This window comes from Hoplias malabaricus, chromosome 8, assembly GCF_029633855.1.
Source record: "Hoplias malabaricus isolate fHopMal1 chromosome 8, fHopMal1.hap1, whole genome shotgun sequence".
NCBI classification, from domain to species: Eukaryota; Metazoa; Chordata; class Actinopteri; order Characiformes; family Erythrinidae; genus Hoplias; species Hoplias malabaricus.
Window position 1 is genome coordinate 35,579,655 of NC_089807.1, and position 23,245 is coordinate 35,602,899.

The following is a 23,245-nucleotide window of genomic DNA, read 5'->3' on the forward strand; positions in this document are numbered from 1 at the left end:
CAATTTCACGTATAAACTCATTAATGACAAACCTGAGGTCATTTCTACAACCCTTGACTCCCTCAGTGTTTCCAAAATGACGAGAGAAACATGAAGCAGTTATTCATGTTGTAATCAAAGTGAGGTGAGATAAGGAAATGAGTTGTATGAGTGTTTGTGTGTCCAGCTGTGTGTGTGCTGAGACTGATCTGGCCTCATGGGAGCTGTCCAGGCCCCGCAGTGTTTTCTCTGTCCTACTACGTCTTGTTTCCTCTTAAAGTGAGATACAAGCGATAGGGGAGTGTTTGTCACTAGTGGGCATTCTCCACACCGAATTACAGCTCCAAAGAAACAGGAAAGCCTCTGGTTAGAGTCAGTCTCCAAGACTCTGGGCCCAGCTTTTTTTTTGTTGGGGGGGGGGGGGTAGCTAACGTTACTCTGAATACAGCAGAGGTTTGAGTCTGAGTTACTGTCGTATGCAAAGTATTGGGAGTTCCTAAGTGGAGGATATATGGAATATGGTAACCATGAAAAACATTAATTTTTGTTTAACATGTAAAAGATAATTGGGCATATGGGCATTATTTTAAATATCTAGAGTGCTATACTCTTATACTGTGTAACAAAAACAACCCAAGCAGGTTTTGTTGTTTGCCTAAGTCAGTAAACAAGGGATATAATGGACCATTGTGATTTTGTCCTGCTTCTTATGAGTGTATGCACTTCAGAATTATACAGCCTTCTGTCTGAGCATCTCCAATCCCAGCACCAGACCCACGAGCAAAGGTGGAGTTAAACCATATAACACAGACATGAGAAGAATGCAGAAGTGATAAAATGAGTGGAGACTGAAGACGACAGAGTTATAAGGTGCTTATAACTGTCACACTGTGCACCGTGTGAGCGCTGAGTGAACGATGTGTGACTCATTTTCATTTAAAGGAACAGGTGGTAAAATTGTTCATTCTGCATAGGGCTCTTTAGTCAGTGGGAGAACGGTGCTGTGTTGTTTGATCTTTGTGGTATTTTGACTAAAGCAAGTCACAAACCTTTCCTTAAGACTCTAGAAGTGTGTTAACTTGTGGTAAATACAATGGACCTTACCTCGGAAATAATTTTAGACCATTTTGTATTGGTTGGTTTATTATGAAAATCTAACACAATGTAATATAAGTTCCCTCTGGAGAATATCTTAATGTATTCTGACTTTGAACATCAGCGCAATCTGAGTTGAGCCTGTGTGCTTAAACGTCTGCATATGACGGGAGCATTGCGATGCATTTCTGAAACCGGTTTGGGACGGAAAGGCTGATCCATAAACTAGCATGAAACCATTGCTCCATATTCATGTAACTCCTCGTTTCATTCCATTAGTGCTCCTTTTTTGAGAACTTTGGAGCTCTTTCAGTGAAGGCCACAAAGAGTTTAGTGTGAAGCTGGCGAGCCTTAGAGATTATCCCGTGCTTTCCTTGTCTAATCTGGATGGAATTAAAATGTTGTTTTGTGTATATTTATACCATTGCATCTGCTCCGGAAATAGTCTCAGAGTGGTACCTTTGTGGTGACGAAATGTGTTCTCATGCTATATCTGAACCTGTGTGTATCAATCCCATAGACTGTTACATCATTCTCAACATACAATGTATGGAGGGGCTTTCTTATTTTTTTTTTTTCCCACAAAAAGAGCGGATATCCTGGGCAGGAAGCTTTAATGAGTGGGGGGACAGTGAGCAGGAGGTGTCGCTTCACAGGAACAACAGTCTGGAAATCCAGCCAACAAAGGTTTTCTTAAGTCAAATACTGCCTTATTTACTGCTGTGTGGATCCTGAGCTTTCCGGCGGTGAGGATATGCAGCAGACAGGCTACAGACACACTGCTGGTGGTTCAGTGTTGGGGGTTTAATGTATTTGGCTCATTGTTTACAAAGATCTATTGTAACGTTTGGTAGCTCATAATGATATATATCCCAAAGCCTAGGCTGCAGCTGATGTAGGACAGGTCCTCAGGTGAACAGTTCTATATATATGAACAAATTTTTCAAAGTAGCTTGTAATTTTGTAGTTTGAATGAAAGTGGACAACTAACTACAGTAGCCTGTTGGGGTTAATTAAATCTTGTAATTTAAATTAAATTTATGTTACTTATGTACAATTGAAGGTTACTGGATGACTAATTGCAGTATTGTAGTAAAGAAGGTTTTGGATAATTAGATAAATTGCTGTAGTTTAAGTGAAAGTTACTGAATAACAAGCTTAAATGTTGTAGTTTAAGGATTTGGTTATAGATAACTAGCTAAAAATAAAGGTTAACTATTGGATAACCATAATATAGTTTAAAGGAATGTTACTGAATGAGGGCTGCATGGTGGCGCAGCAGGTAGTGTCGCAGTCACACAGCTTCAGGGACCTGGAGGGTGACTGTCTGTGAGGAGTTGGTGTGTTCTCCCTGTGTCTGCATGGGTTTCCTCCGGGAGCTCCGGTTTCCTCCCACAGTCCAAAAACACACGTTTGTAGGCGGATTGGTAGGCGAAGAAAGTGATTGTTGGATACTGGCTAAAATTTACCTAACATTTAATTGCTAGCCAGTTAGCAAAAAAATTTGTTTATGAACACAAAATAATTAGTCAATTGTTTCACATAATTTGGTTCAGCAGAAAAGTATAGATTTATTTTTATTTTTTATATGTCTCCTCTGAAGGACTGGCACCCCCGCCAGGGTTTGTTCCTGCCTTGCGGCCAGTGATTCCAGGTAGACTCCGGGCCCACCGTGACCCAGTTGCAGAAGCACAAGCAGTGGATAAGCAGTTACAGAAAATTAATGAATGAATTAAAACAGATACCCTGAACTAGATCAAATAGTTACAGAAAATTAATAATTGGGGTGGATGTAGTCTCATGCAGCATGTTGCTTATGGATCCAAAGGTTCAGAAACTGCAGAGAAATGCAGCCTAGGATATAGCACCCAGCTCTTTTAGTTTTAGTTTAGTTATAATCTGAGGATATCATGATGGTGCTTGTTTTTGTTATAAACTGCTGCATGGTCAAGAAATAATGGCAACATGGTGGATGATCACTGGCAACTTCATTAGGTCCAGCCACTTATTGTCCATAATATCAAGTGTAGTTACAGAATGTAGTCCATCAATTTTCTCCCCAGAGAACACTGTTCTACAGTCTAATTCTGGGAGGCTTTACACCCCTCCACATGGGATTTGGTATTGAACACGGTAACCTCCAGCTCTTCCGTAGCTGCTCTAGAGGATCCTATTTCATTGTGTGCTTTTCTATTAAGACTATGCAAGCAAAGATCTGCACAGATGATTGTCTCTCTACAACAGGGGCACTTTAAAGCAGCTAAATCCCCTGTTTCTAAAGGTTGTCTATATTTAATGAACTTGGAAGTGGACCTCATGGACAGTCACTGCTGATGTCAGATACATGTGTTTGATATAAGGGCAGATAACAAATATCTATTGTGCAGGGTGAAATGGATTGTGAACAGATGTGTTGTTTTTAATTACTTATGAGGAAAAAAAAACAGACGTTTTTGATTAACAACATCACAAGAAGTATCTTTTCCTTTCACTGGTTCTACTTAAAAACTGACAAATCAAGACAAAATTTTTTTCATTTCTACACCTACCAGTTCTCTTGTGGTGGTGCTGGCGGCCATCGTGTGGACTGTGAGGATAGTCGTAGTTCTGGTCTTCTGTCTGATTCTCTCTGGAGCTAAGGTACAGAGTACTGCTGGGATCATCATGGTCATTCTGTTCCTGGGACTCACCCGTGACTGCCCTCTCAGATGCTAAGGACAGTGGGAAGTACAAATATATATGGTCAATACAACAAAACTTGCAATGAATAGTGGTACAGATAAGTAACATGATGTTTAACTAGGAGTATAAGAGCTAGTTATTGCCTACAGAGCTCAACATGTGGATTCTAACAGACGCCTACGTTGGCCAGCAGCTCTGGAACAGCGACAATTGTGTGCTCTTGGACTCCTATCCTTAGACGGGGGGAAGAATCTCAATCTTGCAATCTCTTAAGAGGACGGGGCCAGCCTCTAGGCAGTTGTGCCACATGGTAGCCTTTGATATTTAGTATCTCTGTTACCCCAGCAATATTGTTTACTTGTTTAATCTCTTCTAACTACCACGCCTGGTCAGTTTGAGTCATTTGGTATTTGGTTGTATGCTACAGTATTATGGAATTTCTATTGTCTATGCTCTTGTCATTGTTCGCGACACCAGCCAAAAGGCCAGAAGCTCTATTTTTAGGCCTGTGGTATTAGCGCCGTGTGCTGAAACACTGTTAATTCAGCAAGTCTGTTTTTGTGTTGTTGTAGTGGACACGCATTGTTTTTGCTCAGGTTGTCCAAATGAGGACTGGGCAGTCATTCCCCTCCAATGGCCTTACCTCATGCCCAGAGAGCACTTCTGGTTCACACACCCATTCTCCTCTCCCATGGGTTTGATGACATTCCCACAGGCAACAACCATTTACACAAGTCCACTTCATCATATCCTCATTTTGTTTCAGAGCAGAAACTCGGTGGGCACCCTCCCATTAATGTTTACATTTATGGTGTTTGGCAGAGGTTTTTTGTATGCAGAATTTATATACAGTTATTATTCAGTTACAGTGGCAAGAACATGTTGTGTTTGAAGTATCGCACTGTGGGGGAGGGGCGAGTGTTTTAAACTTCAAACACTCGACAGATAAATGTAATGCTGCAGTGTCCCTGTTACAATCTTTAGCAAATCATGCTTCACTCACTAGACTCTGGCCAATAGCAGCGCGGTTTACTGTCTTCATTTGGAAGCACACTCAAGAGGAATGGCTGTAATGGAGAATGATGAACAATTCCTGTTGTCGAGTGGCTAAATTGAATGTGATTGATAAAAACTAACTAGTATCTGATTGGCTGCAGTCATAAATCCACTGCTGCCCCAGCCCAAGCATATAACTAAGAACTCTCATCCAGCCTCAGAGTTAAAAAAAAATAAATAAATAAGGCTAATAGTTAAGACACCGCGACCCTGAAATGGAGAAGCGGAGAAGAAAATGATGATGATGATGATGATGATAATAGTTAAGATAAATTGGTTGAGTATGTAAAGAGTGTTACTCAAACACAGAATTTCTCAATCATTTTTGTACAAGTAAAGGGGTATGCACTGCAAATTAACCCACAGCAAAGAGTTTATCCTGTGTACCAAAACATCTTGAGCCATGGTGCGATTTCATTGTGCCATGTGACACTTGGAGCTGATGAGTGACAGCAGGAGCACTAGCTTGCATGCCTGCACAGACCAGGCTCATCCAGGCAAGCGGGATTTGATAACCAAAGTTTTGTAAATGGAATAGAAACTCCACTTTATTTTTTAAGTGTGTTTATTTTATTGTGACCACAGGGAAGACTGTGTAAAAAAACAAAGGCATTTACTCAATATTAAATGTTCTAATAACATTCTGAATAGGATGTCCAAATTTTCGTTTCTATTAATTTTCATTTAATTAAATTTAATTTAAGTGAAGGCTTAAAGTAGACAGTGTTTACCCAAGCATGAAATCAAACCCTAGTCTTTTCCTGTGTTTTGGTCTAGCATCCAGTTTGTTCCAGTTTGGTAACATGCTGGGGTTTACCTGGGCAGCGAACTGAACCCAGTGAGAAACATTCACTGAAAGATGTTTAAGGTCTGCACCTGTGTGCCGAAGCTCTGGCCCCCCCGGATGTACTCTTCCGGATGTTCTGGAGTCTTCTGGCCCATCTGAGACTGAAATAATAAAGCACAGACCAAAGGTACAGCGTCACAATTCCTGGTTCTTGGTTCCCATTCAAATTTCTATAAACAAAGCCTTTTCCCATGAGATCAGCCATGAGGCTTAAGGGCAATTCAGCACACAGACAATCTGCTCTAAATTAGCTCCTAAAAGATGAGTCATAAATCTTTTAATTTTAGATGCGTTCAAAGAAGAGCGGGAGAGAAACGAGCCAAACGAGTGTCGAGCTCCATCCAAATTTTCTTTCTTATCAGTTCTCAGTATTAAAAAAAACCCATTTCTGTCAGGTAGAAGAGAAACGTAATCAGCGGTTATGTTTTCCAACTTATCTTTGTCTGGCAGCAGTTAAACTGTTTTACTCAAAGTAAAATCAAGTTAGATCTTTTTTTATATATAACTTTTTTCATTATTATTGTGACGTGTGTAAAAATGAGTTGTTATATAGTTAGGATTTTAGTTTAAAATATATATATTACATATTATTTTTTAAAACTCCATAGAAAAGTCTGGGTTTTTCCTTTTGTTACCAGCAGCAGAGGTGTGGCTGTGGTGGAGATTAATCACATTTTCATAGATCTGTGTGTACTGCATGAAGGCAAAGGTAAAATGATACATCTGAGACAATTGTAAGGCATCAGGAGGACTTTTTTTCTTGGAAATAACATCTAAATCTCTAATTTTGATGAACAGAGATGAGATTTTTTTTTCTAGGTACAAAGTTAATAATTACAGGAAAGTGGTTATGACAATAGTTCAGAAAATGAAGTCATTATGTTGAGATGTTAAGTAATTATTCGGAGATAATATGTTGTGGTACTTATTTAAATGTGGACCAATTGCTACTGTTATTTTTTGTTGAATAAAATGACAATTGACCTTTTTAATCCTACAGCTACCATAAAATGACAGAAGAATGTTTGGATTAAGAATTTCAATTATACTTTACACAAAAACACTTTAAAACAGAACACAATAGAAGTTTGACCAGTTTGGGGTCTGAAGGATCAAAACATTCTTTATCTAAATGTTTGGTACCTGTTTCATCACAGTTCTGTCCCCCGTGACCTGGACAGCATCTCCAAAGGAGCGCGGTGAAGATCTTCTGCCTCTGTCTGTAAACTGGCCGAGTGGAGAGCTTGTACCTACATCACAACAATGTATTCAGTGACATCATTTCCTTTCACCACTGTCCGGAAAAAAACATATATTAGAGGTTTTATTCCTAGGCATTTTGATTAGTTGTTATAGAAATATCAGGTATAATTTGCATATGCATATTTTTTCTCGGCACAGTGGCGTGTATAAATAAATTACACATGGCGGCAGGTATGCCAGCACACAGTGATGTGGATTTCACTCACAGGATCAGCTGGCAGTCTGGCATTCCATTAGGGCAGGGGCTCTGGGACTTGATGATGTATTTCTCAGTGCCACAAGCCACTGCCACAGTGATTTCACGCTTGTGCACATACGCACACCAATTCCTGGAAGACACAACAGCATGATTCCTATACATCAGTGGTTCTTAAATTGTGGTACGAGATGACCTCGAAAAATGAACTAATCACATAATTGTCTGTATCCACGTATCCAATTCAGGGCCGCGGTGGGTCCAGAACACACTCTGGAGAGGGCGACACACATTCATGCATTCACTCTCACACGTATAGACACTTTTGAGTTGCCAATTACCTACCATCGTCTGTTTTCTTTTTTGGATTGTGGGAGAAAACCGGAGCCCCCGGAGGAAGCCCACACGGACACGGGGAGAACACACCAACTCCTCTCAGACAATCACCCGGAACAGGGCTCAAACCCACAACCCCAGGATCCTACAGCTGTGTGACAGTGACACTGCCTGCAGCACCTCCGGGCCGCACACTTACAATTATTTATTTATTTTTTTAGTTAAATAAAATACGATATGGACTAGGCATACCCCTTAATTTCATGTGCAAGGGAAAGGTCGGGGCGTTCCTCTGCTGTTTTCTTCCAGCGAAATAATGTGATCCCCCAGTGTTTTGTGAAAACCATGTAAAAAAGCTTCCTGTTTCAGCTGTGTGTTTTCTGGATGTAAAAAAAAAGGCTCATGACACACACTAGCAATTTTGATTTTATTACAAAAAAGGGCATGAAAATGAGATAAGTGCAAAAACCAAGCACAAGAACACACTGAGAAATACTTCCGAATAGAAAAAGGCAAAATCCAGCAGCAACGATAGAGAGAAACAAAGTGAGAATTCTGTACACTTGAAGATAAAATACAAGAAAAACCTCAGCTGAAGGAAAGCGTGGCCGATCTTCACATCAATAGAGTCTAAAAACACAGTTTAACACTACAACCGCCGCACCTCCTTCACTTACTAATACAAGCACAGAGAGCAGCTGTGGGCACCTGCTCCAAGCACCATGTTGTTTTCACATATATTTAAATAATAAGAGCATTATCCTTAAATCTGTAACTGTCAGTAACTATTTTTGAATAATTCTACCAGAATGGATGAATGACCAATAGTGCACATGTTTCTGTGATAAGACTTCATGTGGTGATTGTTTTCAAGAAAGCCTTAACTATCAGTTTGGCCAACGGAAGGTTCCTTGTCCCGTTTAATTTGGTCTTAACATTGTTTTGTTTGTGAGTCAAGGACATTGTTTTCCTGACCCTCACTGTAGAGGCTAAAGATTATTAATCGTCCAGAGGGACGTGATATTGTCGTCTCACTCTGAAGCATGTATGTGATTTTTGGAACACAATACGTGTCGTTAAGCTCAATTAAGCAATATCCGGATGTTTGTGTCAATGATCTTGTGATGAAAAACCATTCATTAATGTTATGTTTAATGTTTTATGTTTAATTTTTATGTCAACACTACACTTCTGGACATTTCTAAACCAGATTTTTACATCTAATAGAAGTGTGTCAGACCATAGCTTTTATACCAGAGGTGCCTAAGCTTGACTGCAGATGTTTTGACACACACACACACACACACACACACTCACACACACACTCACACAAGGGCCAGATTCACAAACACCCATCATAACAGCTTTATGACTCTCTTTGCCTAAGACCACTCTGTGACCCATTAGTGACCTTTCTTCATAATTCAGTTTGTTCTGTGCCAGTAAAAAAAACCACCACCCCATTATGTTCACAGCCAATGAGAAAAGAGTTGATGAATCCAACGTTGTAGGTCATTGACCTCGGCCTTGTGTCAACAATGATGCAATAATTTATTTTTTGTGTTGTATTTTTCCAAAACGTTATATTTAGCCATGAGAACATTAGTGAGGTCCTCTGTTGATGTTGGAAGATTAGCTGTGGATAAGAAACTCCATTTCAGCTCCAAATTTTGAGGATTTTATAAACCTTTGCCACTGATAATAGTGGCCCTAAATCCATACGCAGTTCCATGACATTTCATGCATTTCTACTATGCTTTACAAGTTATAGGCTACAATTATTAGGCTAAATATAACCGCTGTCCAAAGAAAAGCATGTATCTGTATTTTTGGTTGATTTTTAATTTACTGCATCATTTGAATACAGCAGCTGTCCTTCACATTGTGTGAAAATTCTCCAAAATTACCTCTCTCAAACAATTAAGAAGGTTTTCTTCTTCTACAGTAAAGTTACTATTTTGTAGATACATGATATTCATTGGACAGTGATGATATAAATATTACCTTCTGTGGGGTTAGTTTCATTAGCTTTTAAGGGGATTTCAGTGCAGTATTATGAGTGGGAGTATTTCCTTCATGACTTGTTTGTTTAATATTTTTTAATATTTCATGTCTTGTCCTGCTGGCATTATTTTGAGACACTCTTCTACATTTAAGCCCAAAGAAAAATTAAGAAAATAAAATTAATGAGAAAATGGTGATTCACTTAATTTTGAGAATCTCAGGGGCAACCAATTATTAAGTCCTTTGAAAATATGTCTGAAGATCAACATTTTGAAACTGAGACTGCTTACAGCGGTACCTGAGGGACAGCCCTTCGAGAATAAGACACAATCTCACTCTCTGACAAACAAGGTCCAGATGATCTGTGCCGAAGACGCTTCTGTTTATCCACTTCTTCTTTTTGACCTGCTTCACATCATTGTTTGAATGCTCCGTTAAGAAAACTGAATGCAGAGGCTGAGGGGTCACTGCAGATAACGTTGTGGGTGGGGTTCTGTGTTATTCCACACATGTAAAGCAAGAGTTCACTAGAGTCCACTGCTTCTGGTTGACCTCAAAAACCAGATGAGAAAGTCTGTCCACTCTGAGTCTGGGTAGTTATTTCAACTCAAACTATCTTTTTGAATGGGGAGAGACCACAGGACACACATTTACACACATTTTACCAGTGATTTCAAAAGCATTAGACACATCTCCGGTAATATCATACTGTGTGATGTTTGGCTCAAACACTTCCACACCTTCCACATTTATTTTAACTTCTAATAAGGCTACTTGTGCTGATCTCCAAAACGAGGGCAGGATTTTCTTACTTGTAGCTTTAGTTGTGAGCTTATTGGTTGTTCAAATTCCATGCTAAAGTAAAAATGTTTTGTCTTGTATAATTTTAATTTAAAATTGTTGTGTAGTATTAAAAATTAAATGTTATTTCAAAACACTAAACATTAAGTATTATATGCTACATTCACTATCACTAACATTGAAATCACCGTCTTTTAATGGTCCTCTAAACCAAAATTCACAAGTGCTTTTGGATACATTATAATTCTTGAGAACAGAACAAATCGATGCACATGCTTTTGCAGTGCTTTTGCCTTGACGGGACTAATAACATATGCAGAATAATAAAAAGTGGTTTAATCAAGCTTTGCAGGTGATTGACCAGATGAACCGCTTTAAAACCCCTGAGTTAGGTGATCAGATTTTTAAGCTGAGTGCTACAGGTTTAGCTGCTGTGTTTAAGCAGGGAATCACCAAAGTGTACTGGCCTCCAGCTCCCTGTTCCTCAACATTACTCTTCAGACTCTTTCCAGGGTAATGACCACAATATTCTCTCACCCTAAATCTTAGATTTCAACAGGCCTTTTCCACTCATGTCTTGCAGTGGGAGTCTCGAGAGAGACTCAGATAGCAGTTTGTTGTTTTTACTTGCTCTCTCCTCTTGGAAGCCATGAATCTGTTGCAGCAAAACACTGTCATCCTCAGCCAAGTCTTTCGGTTTCACCGTGTGGGATTGTTTTGAGTGCATTTATCCAGTCAGTGGTCAAGGGTGAACTTGTATTATATGTGTGAGAGAGAGTGAGACCCCCACAAGGTCTTCCTGTTACTCATAAGTGGGTGTGTAAGTCAGTTTTGATCCCTGTACAGTTTCAAGACATTTTAGTGACTAAAAAATAGTGTTTTCAGCTATTTGAGTTTGGTTGGGACTGTTATTGGAACAGATCCTTGTCACGCTCTTGCTAACTGATTGAAAAGCAGACCAAACAAAAACAAGGTTACCCATTTTGTGGTAATGGAAATCTTTGGCAGTGAGAGAAAATAGAATTAATAGGGGTTTAACGACATGTAGCAAGGCTTGTGTCATAGCACAACATCATCCAATGTTTCTCTTGAGTTAAAGTCCATTAACTGGTCCTTTGTTCTCCTTTTGCTGTACCACTAAGCTCTGCAGCTCTGGTAAAGCAAGATGTTGGAACATTTCTGTGAGGATTTGATGGTGTTTATCCACATCAACATTAGTGAGGTCAGGTACTTATGGTGATTGCTTAGTTTTGGATCACCGTTCCATCTCATCTCAAAAGTATTGGATGTCACTACAGTGAACAGATAGGTCTTTATAACCCAAAGCTGTTATACCCCTCTGCTGCTCCAGAGCCTCCAATTTTTGGCTTTGAAGTGCACTTCTTGGTGCAAGAGCAAACTCAGCAGGGGGCTTAAAAGCAAGGTTCTGTGTCTTGTTGCCAAATCATGAAAAAAGCACCAATATGGGATTGTTTTAAAATCCCACAGTTTACTCAAGCTTTTCTTTTCTAGATTGCACGTCAAGACAAATAAACTCATCTCACACATTTATAGCTTACATGCAGTGCCAAAAACTAGGGTAACCGCACTAAAATGTTACCCTCACGATTTACTCTACAGCACTGAGAATGGCAACCATATTCTTGAGAGTTGTCTTTATACTTTGTAGTATTGCTTCGAATAGGGCTGTAGTTCTGCAAGATTAGTTTCCTCTGCTGTAAAACTCCTCATTCCTTTCATAAAGGGCCTGATTCTTAGCTGTTAGCTGATATTGGAGGTGTTTTCAGGACATCCTTGTGATCTCTGTGTTTCCTCGATTGATTAAAATCATATTAAATCAACACTAAATCATGTGACTTCTAGTTTTGTGTGTTACAGACATTTTCCAGCCATTCCACATACTGTAAGTGGATTTTCCCCCCAGTTGTTATGGCTTGTTATTGATTCTGTTCCATTGCCAAGAGTGTGATTTCTCATCAGCATGTGCTTCTGAGCAGATGGACAGAACTGTACCTTCATAGATGCTACTGATATTTTTACATTATTCATTCATTGATTTCTGTAACCTAATCATCCCGATCAGGGTTGCGGCAGGTCCAGAGCCTGCACAGAATCACTGGAAGCAAAGCAGGAACCCACCCTGGACAGAGCGCCAGTCCATCACAGGGCATCACACACTTCCCTACACGTGCAGAGACAGGATGCTGTTGGCTGGATGTTTTTGGTTGGTGGACTATTCTCAGTTCAGCAGTGACACTGAGGGCTGTAAAAGCTCCAGCAGCACTGCTGTGTCTGATCCACCCTTACCAGCACAACGCACACTAACACAGTGGAATGATCCACCACCTAAATCATACCTCCTCCATGGCGAGGGGGCTATCAATCTGTAATTGTAGAGCTACAGAATGCTCCTGTATGATCAATGACGCTCAGAGAATGGACAGTGAGTGTAGAAACAATAATGTTATGGCTGATTGTTGTAATCTAACTAAATAGTGTGGCTTGTGTTAACCCTTTTAGAACTGTTCCACTGCGTTTGGCCTCTCCTAAACTCTTCTGTCACTTCCTGTGTCAGAGGGATTACATCATTGTCAGTCCTGCCTGTGTGTATTGTGTTTATCTTTATATATGCTCTACATAGTGCTGATGCTTTGCTTCCTTGTCTCTGTTTGACACTTTAGGTGTTTTCCTGACCTCCCCCAATCAGCTGCCTCCGAGCTTCCTGTATGTCACTTCCTGCTTCCCAGGGTCGACAAGTATTGTGTTCATTATCTTCAAAGATACACTATAGTATATCAGTAATGCCACAAATTAATTAACTAAAGTAACTGAATAAGTAGCAATGCCTCAAGTCCCTCCCTCTTTCAGTCTGACATCCTATCCATCTTCCATTTTTACATTCTCTTTCCATAGACTAAGATTTTAAAGCCCACCACCCCAGCTCTTCCCCCTCCCTCTGTGTTATCTGTTGCTCTGGGAGTTTAATGTATCTACATTTAAGAAGGATCCTTATGTAGCTCCAGTTCTAGGTTCTACAATCCTTAGAGCTTAGTTGCCTACTACTCTCTCAAATTCATGCATGTCCTGTAACTACTTCATACTGTTGTAGTCCTGAGTTCACCCTGAATTACTGGGTACAAAGCAGGATCACACCCTGGACAACCAGGGGACAGTCATGGTCTAATATCTGTAAGTGCGGCTTGGTACTAAAAAGTCACCAGTTCGATCCCTATGACTTGCGCGAACATCCATGGCTAAAGCACCCCTGAGGAAGGCGCCCAACCCCCAAAACGCTCCGCATGTGGTGAGGATGGCTGCCTGCTGCACCGGGTGTGTATGTTCACTGCCTATAATCACTAGTGTGAGTGTATTCACTCATGGATAGGTCAAATTTTGTTGTATAGTTGTACAATGATAGTAGAGCATGTCCCAATGCCTCAGTCCATCACTCACTCACTCATTTATTCACACACTCATACCTACACTCTAAGAAAAAAAGACGCTGTACGGGTACATTATTGCCACATACATATACCATTAAAGATACAACAGTGGATTTAAAGTCTGGTTGTGTTCCCTAAAGCTACATAACATAGCCTTCTACCAGTGTCGAAGGGAATATTTGTAAGATTTATTTATTTTTTTTATAGATTTAATATTATTTATATACAATTTCTTTGTATAAGTAAAATGTGCAATGACATCCATCCATCCATTATCTGTAACCGCTTATCCAATTTAGGGTCGCGGGGGGTCCAGAGCCTACCTGGAATCATCGGGCGCAAGGCGGGAATACACCCTGGAGGGGACGCCAGTCCTTCACAGGGCAACACAGACACACACACATTCACTCACACACTCACACTTTCGAGTCGCCAATCCACCTGCAACGTGTGTTTTTTGGACTGTGGGAGGAAACCGGAGCACCCGGAGGAAACCCACGCGGACACGGGGAGAACACACCAACTCCTCACAGACAGTCACCCGGAGCTGGAATCGAACCCACAACCTCCAGGCCCCTGGAGCTGTGTGACTGCGACACTACCTGCTGCGCCACTGTGCCGCCCTGTGCAATGACAATAAAGGTTTATTTCATTTCATTTCGTAAGTCCTGGAAATGAAAAGGGGCGTGTGAAATGTCCAGAACTTAAATATTATAGGTATAGTATCTGGTATAGTTTTTTTCTCGGACTAAAAGAACTCAAAATGTATCTTAGATGGTATCACCACAGTGACAGCAAAACGTACCACGTCAATGACAATTTTCACACAGTCAATCCATATATCAACATGTGTGTTTGGACTGTGGTAGGAATCTGAAGCACCTGAAGGAAACCCATGCACACACAGGGAGAACACACATTGAATCCAGAGCCCTAGCTCCTTGGAGCTGTTCTGCGAGGACACTATGCAGTGCCAATTCATCATCCTGAGTATCAGTGTTAACAATAATAATAATTTTTAAGAATTTATTTAGAAGAATTAAAATGGTGAAATGGTGCCACAAATCTGAATCACCCATTGGTATCTTGTCTTAACTTACTGAGCGGTTTTGCTGTGTGTGTAATGATAACTGAGTGATGACTAAGTTCCTGGGTGAAGAGGTCATGGATGGACATGGCTGTGAGTATTTTGTTCCCTTCTGCTGCTTCTGTATCAGATGCACAGACCCGCTCCTTCCTTGCCTCTCCACTGGCTCCTCGGAGGAAGGAAGTGAATCTGAGGGAAGCTTTTTTCTCAGATTCTCCCCCTCCTGGGATTCTCATTCACAGAGGATACCCACAAATGTTCACACACACACACACACCCTGAGAGCAATGGCACCTCTAACCTCTATATTTCTGCGTCAGAGTTTCCAGTGTAGCTTCCATTCATGCACACACAGTATAGCTTTTACACTCTGATACGCAGCATAAAAAAGTCACACGTCCTAACATACAGAGCTATCTACCCCAGACTGTTTTTATTGCCGTCTAAGAGATGAGGATTAGGACAAATTTCACTGGACACGGCTGTAAAAAGCTTGCTGTTTTCCATGCCAAAGAGATCCTCACATGATATTTTTATCTGCACTCTGGATCCATGGCTTTGGGTCAAGAGCACGATTAAGGTACTGTATTAACGCAAGGCTATATTGTGTTTTTCTTGGGTTCCATTCTAAAGGGCACTCACTCAACACAGCTGGGATGGATAAGATTGTTTTCTTTTTTCAGGCTATGCTGTATTGATTTACAAAGCCTTAAGATGAAGTGAAAGATCATGAGCTATCTGATATTCACTTGAATTACTTCCCGTAATAGAAATGGGGCTAGGTGAACTATGGAGATCTTGGTACTGAGTTGAATATAAATTCCATGCACTAATCGCACACTGGCAGCTCAAAAGCTGGAAACGCATGCTAGGACTGTCCCAATGAAAGCAGATTAACTAAAGCCAGTGCAAAGGACTGAATGAGTCAAGAGGGGATTGGGAACATAGCAACAGGGCTCAAAAGGCACACAGAAGGGACAGGTCAGAATGTCTCTAACTGTGAGGTCCAGGAGGGGCACTTAAAAAAAGCTAAATACCCAGGGGTCTTCTGAAAGTAGTGCTGGACTTGACTGAAAAATAAACATGGTAGACATTAATAAGTTTTACTGTGTGTAAAGTACACTGTATATCTAAAGGGCCCCAGCACTGAAATATGGAGCAGTGGAACTGTCTTCACTGTAGTAAAGATGCAACATTCATTTTTGTTTGTTTCTTTTGAAGAGTCTGTGTGGCAAATCCCTCGCAATGTTCTGGTATCTAGTGTTAACGTATATCAGAAAATTAAAAGGCTGTTACAACAGCAAAGAAGGTCTTTAGAATATCATTAGCACATCATTAATAAGAGGGTACTGGATTAGAAGACCCCTTGTATTTTTCACCTTGGTTACATGAATGCTAATTGTTTTAACTCTTTGGACCCCTTTAAGCACGGTGGTGCAGCAGGTAGTGTTGCAGTCACACAGCTCCAGGGGCCTGGAAGTTGTGGGTTCGATTCCCGCTCCGGGTGACTGAGGAGTTGGTCTGTTTTCCCTGTGTCCATGTGGGTTTCCTCCGGGTGCTCCGGTTTCCTCCCACAGTCCAAAAACACACATTGGTAGGTGGATTGGTGACTCAAAAGTGTCTGTAGGTGTGAGTGAATGTGTGTGTGTGTGTCTGTGTTGCCCTGTGAAGGACTGGCACCCCCTCCAGAGTGTATTCCTGCCTTGCGCCCAATGATTCCAGGTAGGCTCTGGACCCACCGCGACCGTAATATCGGATCACTTAAAGTGAACAGCTCCTCAATCACACAGTTCCTCCATCATACTGACACAGAGCTTCTAAACGTAAACAAACCAGAGAGAACTGTGTTTCCCCACAATCATAAACATTCCCTTTAACTTCTGTTTTACTCTTAACAGAAGTTGCTGAGGAGGTGGCATGGATTTTGTTTGAGGTTTGAGTAGCATATAAGTATGATAGATTTTATCTAATTATATTATTCTTAAAGTATGCAGTAGTGATCTAAATTGTTAATTTATATTTGATAATACTGAAATAAGACTTGAATGTTCAGTCCATATAGTACAACATAGGGCCCCTCTGCTTACAAGTAGGTATTTTGCACACTGTATATCCAACTCCCAAGTACTGTGTTAGTGTTTTCTTCAGTATATGTGGCTATCTCTTTCATTATCTCTTTGCCACTGTGGGTGAGACATTTTCTTAATAGCCCTCCTAAGAACAAATGTTTATGTCTCCAGTACAGCCCCTCTGTGACCACTCAGACACTCTGCACCTGGGCATTATGGTCCGGATATTTGTACCAGTTCTTTCAGAGCTGCTCATGCATGCCAGCACTTGACCTCACTCCAGAAAGTCCCCCATGGCTCTGCCCCACAGTGCTGGACCTCCCCTTGGCACAAGCTGCTCTTTAATAAGCCTTTAATAAGCCTGAGTTTCCTCAGTTTAGCTTAGCTTTCATTCAAGATGTTGAGTTTGCTCCAGTCTTGTCATAAATTGTAAATTGTAAATGTAGCCTATGGATTAATTTACATATGATCCAGGAGTCTTATATATATATACACACATGCTACTCTGTGATTTTATTTCCATCCAATTCTACACCATTCATTTTTCCACTCTTTTTCTGAGAAAATTACCTGACAATTTTCTATTGTTTTTCACCACACTTCACCACAGAGGTAGTCTGACATTACTCTTCTGAGGTCACATGATCAAATGTGATGCAAAAATATTGGTTCCTAGAAAATATTATCCACTAGAATTAGCCATTACATTAAAATATCCTCCTTGTTTCTACACTTACTGTCCATTTTCTAGTTACACTGTAGACCATCTGTTGCACTGCATATTTATTAGCCTCGTTATTATTGTCAAGACCAACAAAAGACTGGTACTTTTTGGACGGTGGATCATTCTCTCACTGCAGTGAAATTGATGTGGCACTGTTGTGTTATGGCACTTTTCCACTGCATGGTACCTACACAGCTTGGCTCGGCTTTGCTTTTTCATTAGACAAATCTGGTCCCTAGAGCCTGTACCTTTTTTAATACTCGCCTGCCTGCAGTTCCAAGAGAGCTGAGAAGGGACTAAACGTAATGTGTAAACCTTGCAGGGTGCTGATTGGCACACGAGACAGGTCAGTCACCCTGACATGTAGACCTCCAGCACAAACTAGCAATCTGTAAAATCTCCAAGTTGCACGGTACACATTGAATGTTACCAGTGCAACATAAACTAACAAACCACCACCATGTCTGTGTCACTGCAGTGCTTAGAATGAGCCATTCCCAAATCATACCTGCTCTGTCGTGGTCCTGAGCACTGAAGAACAAGGAAGATAACAAGAAGGGCAACAGGAAGACTACAGTCTGTAACTACAGAGTGCCCCTAAACTTTGAGTAGAGCTGCCATTGTAATGTTCTAGCTTATCTTTTATCTTGTTATTTAGATTTGCTGGTTCGGGCACCCACCTAGTCCAAAAGCTCTGGAAAAGTTCATGCCAAACAGAGCAGGCTCTCAGGAGGCACATGTTCTCAGCCCAAGCCTGTACATCATTACTGTAATACTGATGACACATCTGACCGAAAACCCCATCATAGGCAGCCTCATTAGGCTTTAAAGTAGTGTCTCTAATTGCATCTGTTTTGAAAAGGGCCCTGAGGAGCGCAGTATCAGAGAGCCAGACCTGCTCCAGTGTAATTTGGGTTGTAATGGATGTGCCTTAGTGAAACAGTGATAGTTTCCAGTGACCCGGCTCTGCTGGAAACATCAGCACCAGCAGCAACCTGGCGCTGATCTTAAAGGAAACCGGCCTGTCCTTATTGGGCCATTAGGAGGAATTACTATTGATTAGCCTTGGTTTAAAAGGAAACATATGTGTACTTCTGACACTTTGGGGAAATAGCGAGAGAGTAAGCCTTACCAAGCCAGTCAGCCCTGCCAAAAGAGCACTGTTTAGCAGTGTTTGTGTACACAGCCTGGGCTCTGTTGAGGGCACTTGTAAATTCTTGCTGTACGCCACCCTCCACCCTCAACCTATTGTTTAGTTTCTCTGTCAGCTTAGCACTGATTACAGCAGCGATGGAGAAGATAGCCAACTGCCTGGGGAGGTTATCTTGTAGGATTTAGGCTGATGGCAAAATGCAATGTCGAATTCGGACCCCACTTTCTTTTGCTCCCGTGTTTTTATACCTCTTGCTTCATAAACTGCTCCTCTGCCTCATGCTGGGTGGCTCTCCAACAAAAATAATCAGCCGCTGAAATGAATCAGTTCATGCAAGGTTTACAGCATGGCTAGTAAACATCAGCCCATGCCAGTTTGTTATCCACATCCACTCCAGCCACGACGAGGGTTTTCTGCTAAAACATCCTACTCTGGTTATACAGAACCTTTTGTAAGAGTTCAGTCACGCACAGGAATCATTTTAACAAACATCAGTAGATGAATTGTGTGTCTCAAGGTATGGCAGTGTGGTTGCGTATGCTTTAGGAACCCCTAGGAACCCTTAGGAAATTAAGGGGTTAATATTTATCTAAAGTTAGCATGGTGCTATTTGTGTATGTGCTTGGTTTTTGTGGACTAGCAGCTAATGCTGCCAGCTGTATGGAACGACGGACAGCCATACTTGTTAGGTGTTATACTTAGGGCATTTTCTCACCTGCATTATTCATTCATTATCTGTAACTGCTTATCCAGTTCAGGGTCACAGTGGGTCCAGAGCCTACCTGGAATCACTGGATGCAAGGCAGGGGCGCCAGTCCTTCACAGGGCAACACAAACACAGTCGCCAATCCACCTACCACTGTGTGTTTTTGGACTGTGGGAGGAAACCGGAGCACTCAGAGGAAACCCACGCAGACACGGGGAGAACAGACCAACTCCTCACAGACAGTCACCCGGAGTGGGAATCGAACCCACAACCTTGAGGGCCTTGGAGCTGTGTAACTACAACACTACCTGCTGCGCCACCGTGCCGCCCCCTGCATTATTTAGTCTGGTTAAATTGAACTCTGGTTTGTTTTCATTTTGGTGTGGTTCATTTGGGCCGGTGTGGAAGAAGTAATCTCATTCAAATGCAGACCAAGACCCTTGAAGGTCCATGTACCTTCTTCCTGTGTTTACTTTCTTGCTTCCGCCTTAGTCACGTTTGACCAATCAGCAGTGAGAAGATTCTCACATGGTTTGTGGTGACAGCGTTTTGATGCACTACAGTAATATCTAAACTATATACCATCTCCATATGCATTGTCTGCCCATAGGAACACTAGGTAAGGTTGGGTATTTTTGCTACTGGGCTCCACCTACAGCTGCAGAGCCCAGCACTTTTTCAGCACTGTCGTGAAATCAAGGGGGAGAGGGAGTGGGAAATTAAGGTGGTTTCCTACCACCCTCCAAAGTAACATGGTGAATTTCTGCAGTGTTGAGCCTGGAGTAACAATGACCAAGGCTCTATTCTCTCTATTACAGGTCAGTGGAGCAATACAATGATTTTGAAGCTGGAAGTTTAAGGTAAAAATACTATTAGTGTTGCTTTAAAAGCCTCCCAAATCCCTGAAATAATTTTTATACTCAAAAATAGAAGAACCACTTCTATCAGGAAGCTGTTAATATGAAAAAGAACTACACACAAGGATAGACAAAAAAAGAACTAGAATACTGAGAAAGCTTCTAAGGACTGACTCAAATGTGGAAAAATATCCCTGCAGATTTTTTTTTTGAAAAACTAAGCAATAATCCATAAAAGATTGGAAGCTGTGTGTTAAGAGTGTGTTCAACACAAGTCTTTGAAAATGCAGAGACTTACAGTGTGTGAGTTACAGTGAGGGCTTAAGTGAATGAATCCCAGACACTTGGAAGAGAGCACCAAACCGCAATTTAGCAGAAGGAGTTAGAGACTTACCCAGTGCGTGCTGGAATGCCACGGGCGCCTGGTTCTGCTGAAGCATCTTCTGTGTACTCAGACAGATCCTGAGGGGAATGGCCCTGGGTATGGCTGCCATGCCCATGCTCTGGGGGATAGTGGACAGTTCCAGGGTGGTCTGAGCCTTGTAGGTGTGGGTCAGTTCTGTAGCTGGCTGTTCCTAAAATTTCATGTGAGGATCTGTACCCTTCCTCGTAGTCCTGCATGTCCTTCGATTCCTCGTCTGGCTCTATGCTTCTGACCCTGCCATCACACAGAGCTGCCAGCAGCAGGCCCTGGACTAACACTAGCAGTTTGACCTTCATCATATCTGTCTGCCTCGTCCACTACCTGCAAATGCTGACCGCCCAAAACTCTGAGGCCTTGGCTAAAGCACTAGGTGTTTTAAAGCTTTTGCTTTTTGGAAACTCCCTGCCCCACCATATCCCTGTCAAGCTCTCTCTCTCTCTCTCTCTCTCTCTCTCTCTCTCTCTCTCTCTCTCTCTCTCTCTCTCTCTCTCTCTCTGAACCCCCCACCCCACACCCTTCTCTTCCCGCCCTCAAGCACACCCCTTCCCATACGCATCTCCCCCACTCTTCTCAACTTCGCAATGGGTACAAAGTCTAACAATCCTCGGAAATGAAGCTCCCACCCACTCTTGCCCAGCTCCTTCTGGAAAGGTCACAGACCTCTGGACAATGAGGCAGAGAGCAGGCTCTCGTACTCCCCCCGACCTACACACACATACACACACACACACATACAGTGGTCTACAGGCTGAGTGAGGAAGCAGTTCATTTCTCTTGGCTGGTTACTGGAATTTTCCTGTCCTTATCACTCCTCCTCTGCTCTCCTTCCTCTGGCCCAGGCTGCACAGGTTCAGGAAAGAGATGTCAAATAGCCATAGGGAGATCGGACATGTGTTAAAGGAAGTTTCTGAAATGAACCACAGGAAGATATAGTAAATGAAATGGCATTTAAAGGCTCATGTAAACCTTGGGTCTGTGCTGTGTGGGTCTCTCTCTCTCGCTCTCATTACGTTTTGACCCTCACACATGATGCTGCTCCAGTCCTATAGCCACAGAGTGTGAGATAGTAGTAGCACACAGCGGTGGGCTTTTGGTTTCAGGATGAGTCCGTGTTTTACTTGAAACTATAGCGTTCCTCTGTTTACTCTGTGCTAGCTGTCAGAAACAGTGGGTTTTTCACAGATCTCCAGCAGATCCGTATGCACTCGGAGATCATTAGAGAAATGTACCGCGGTTGTGTAATTTGGTAGTAATTTGGCAGATCGTCATAACTTTTCAAAGTTTGCAAATAATTGCTTTCCATGTTTGTCCAAATAGCTGCAAGCATTTGCTTCTAGTCCCGACAGTCAAGCACTTACACAAATAGCACCACACTGAACTTAGATAATACTAAGCCCTTAAATTCCTAGGCTTATTACATCCTAAGGCCTGTTATACATAAATAACATAGAAAACAGTGCAAATTGGCTGATTATTCTTATGTTATACAAGTATAAGAGCCTTGACCTGCTGGAAAAGAATGGGGTCAAAATTGAATAAAAATGAGCAAAATAGAAATGAAAAAAATTCATACAAATTACTGCATTCATCTGTCTTTAGGCCCAGATAGCATGCAGATGTGGTCCACTTCTGGTAAAAATACAACTCTGATGGATCACTGACACTCTTGGTCCAAAAGTGGCCCACATGTCACAAACCATATCAGGCCCCCTGCAGGCAAAGATATGGCTGGGCTTATTGTGGCAAACTGGATGTGAGCCAAAAGTAGCCCCAAAAAGTGACCTCTGGCAACGTGGCCATAATTTGGTGTAATTCGATTGGGGTAAACCTACCAAACATACCAAGTTTATGTATCTGTGTGGTTTTTCCACCTTAAATATCCTTAGCGTAAAGTTAAAAGTATCTTTTCCTCTGCATAACTGTGAGGCTCCTGTTACTCTGAACATCAATGTGGCATTCACATGACCACCGTTAGAGAAGGCTGTGTTTAGAAAGTGAAGCATTCACCAATTAACTACTGTATATTCAGTAAACAGTGTACTGTGGTTAGAAACAGACCAGTGATGAAAGAGTAGGAGTGTCTCCAGACTTCTGCTGCTTTAATCCTCTTGTATCTTGTCACTGAAAAGACACACATCTCAAATGGTGTGCTTGCAGTCTGGCAACCAACAACTCTGTTTGCATGCGAGGATGTCGGTTGTCCCATCTCATATATTACACATAGGAAGTATACCCTGTTCATTTACAGCAGGATTAAGTGAGGACCAGGAGGAAGTGGGCTCTGGACAGATTTGTTTGCAGCTGTCTGAAAAGTATTAAGATGTGAATATGAGTGCATTTTTTTAAATATTATTACTGGGGGCAACCGTGGCCTAAGTGTTAGAGAAGCAGGCTTGGAAACTGGAAGGTTGTTGGCTCCATCCCCAAGACTAACAGGAGATTGGGGCAGGAGGGAGAGAAGGACAAGTGCCGTCCTCATCCCTCAACATCCATGGCTGACCTGCCCCTGAGCTAGGAACCCAA

General features: G+C 41.7%; 1 protein-coding gene across 1 annotated transcript in view; it reads right to left on the reverse strand.

The window, feature by feature from the left end:
* Positions 1 to 21,084, reverse strand: part of mmrn2a (multimerin 2a) — a 28,702-nt gene extending 7,618 nt beyond the window's left edge. The window contains exons 1-5 of the mRNA XM_066678179.1: positions 20,693 to 21,084; positions 7,129 to 7,251; positions 6,803 to 6,909; positions 5,689 to 5,760; positions 3,624 to 3,785 (exon numbers count right to left, since the gene is read on the reverse strand). Of these exons, the coding sequence (XP_066534276.1) occupies positions 3,624 to 3,785; positions 5,689 to 5,760; positions 6,803 to 6,909; positions 7,129 to 7,251; positions 20,693 to 21,021 (793 nt within the window). The 5' untranslated portion in view covers positions 21,022 to 21,084. The remainder of the gene's footprint in view (positions 1 to 3,623; positions 3,786 to 5,688; positions 5,761 to 6,802; positions 6,910 to 7,128; positions 7,252 to 20,692) is intronic.
* Between the last annotated feature and the right edge of the window lie 2,161 nt (positions 21,085 to 23,245).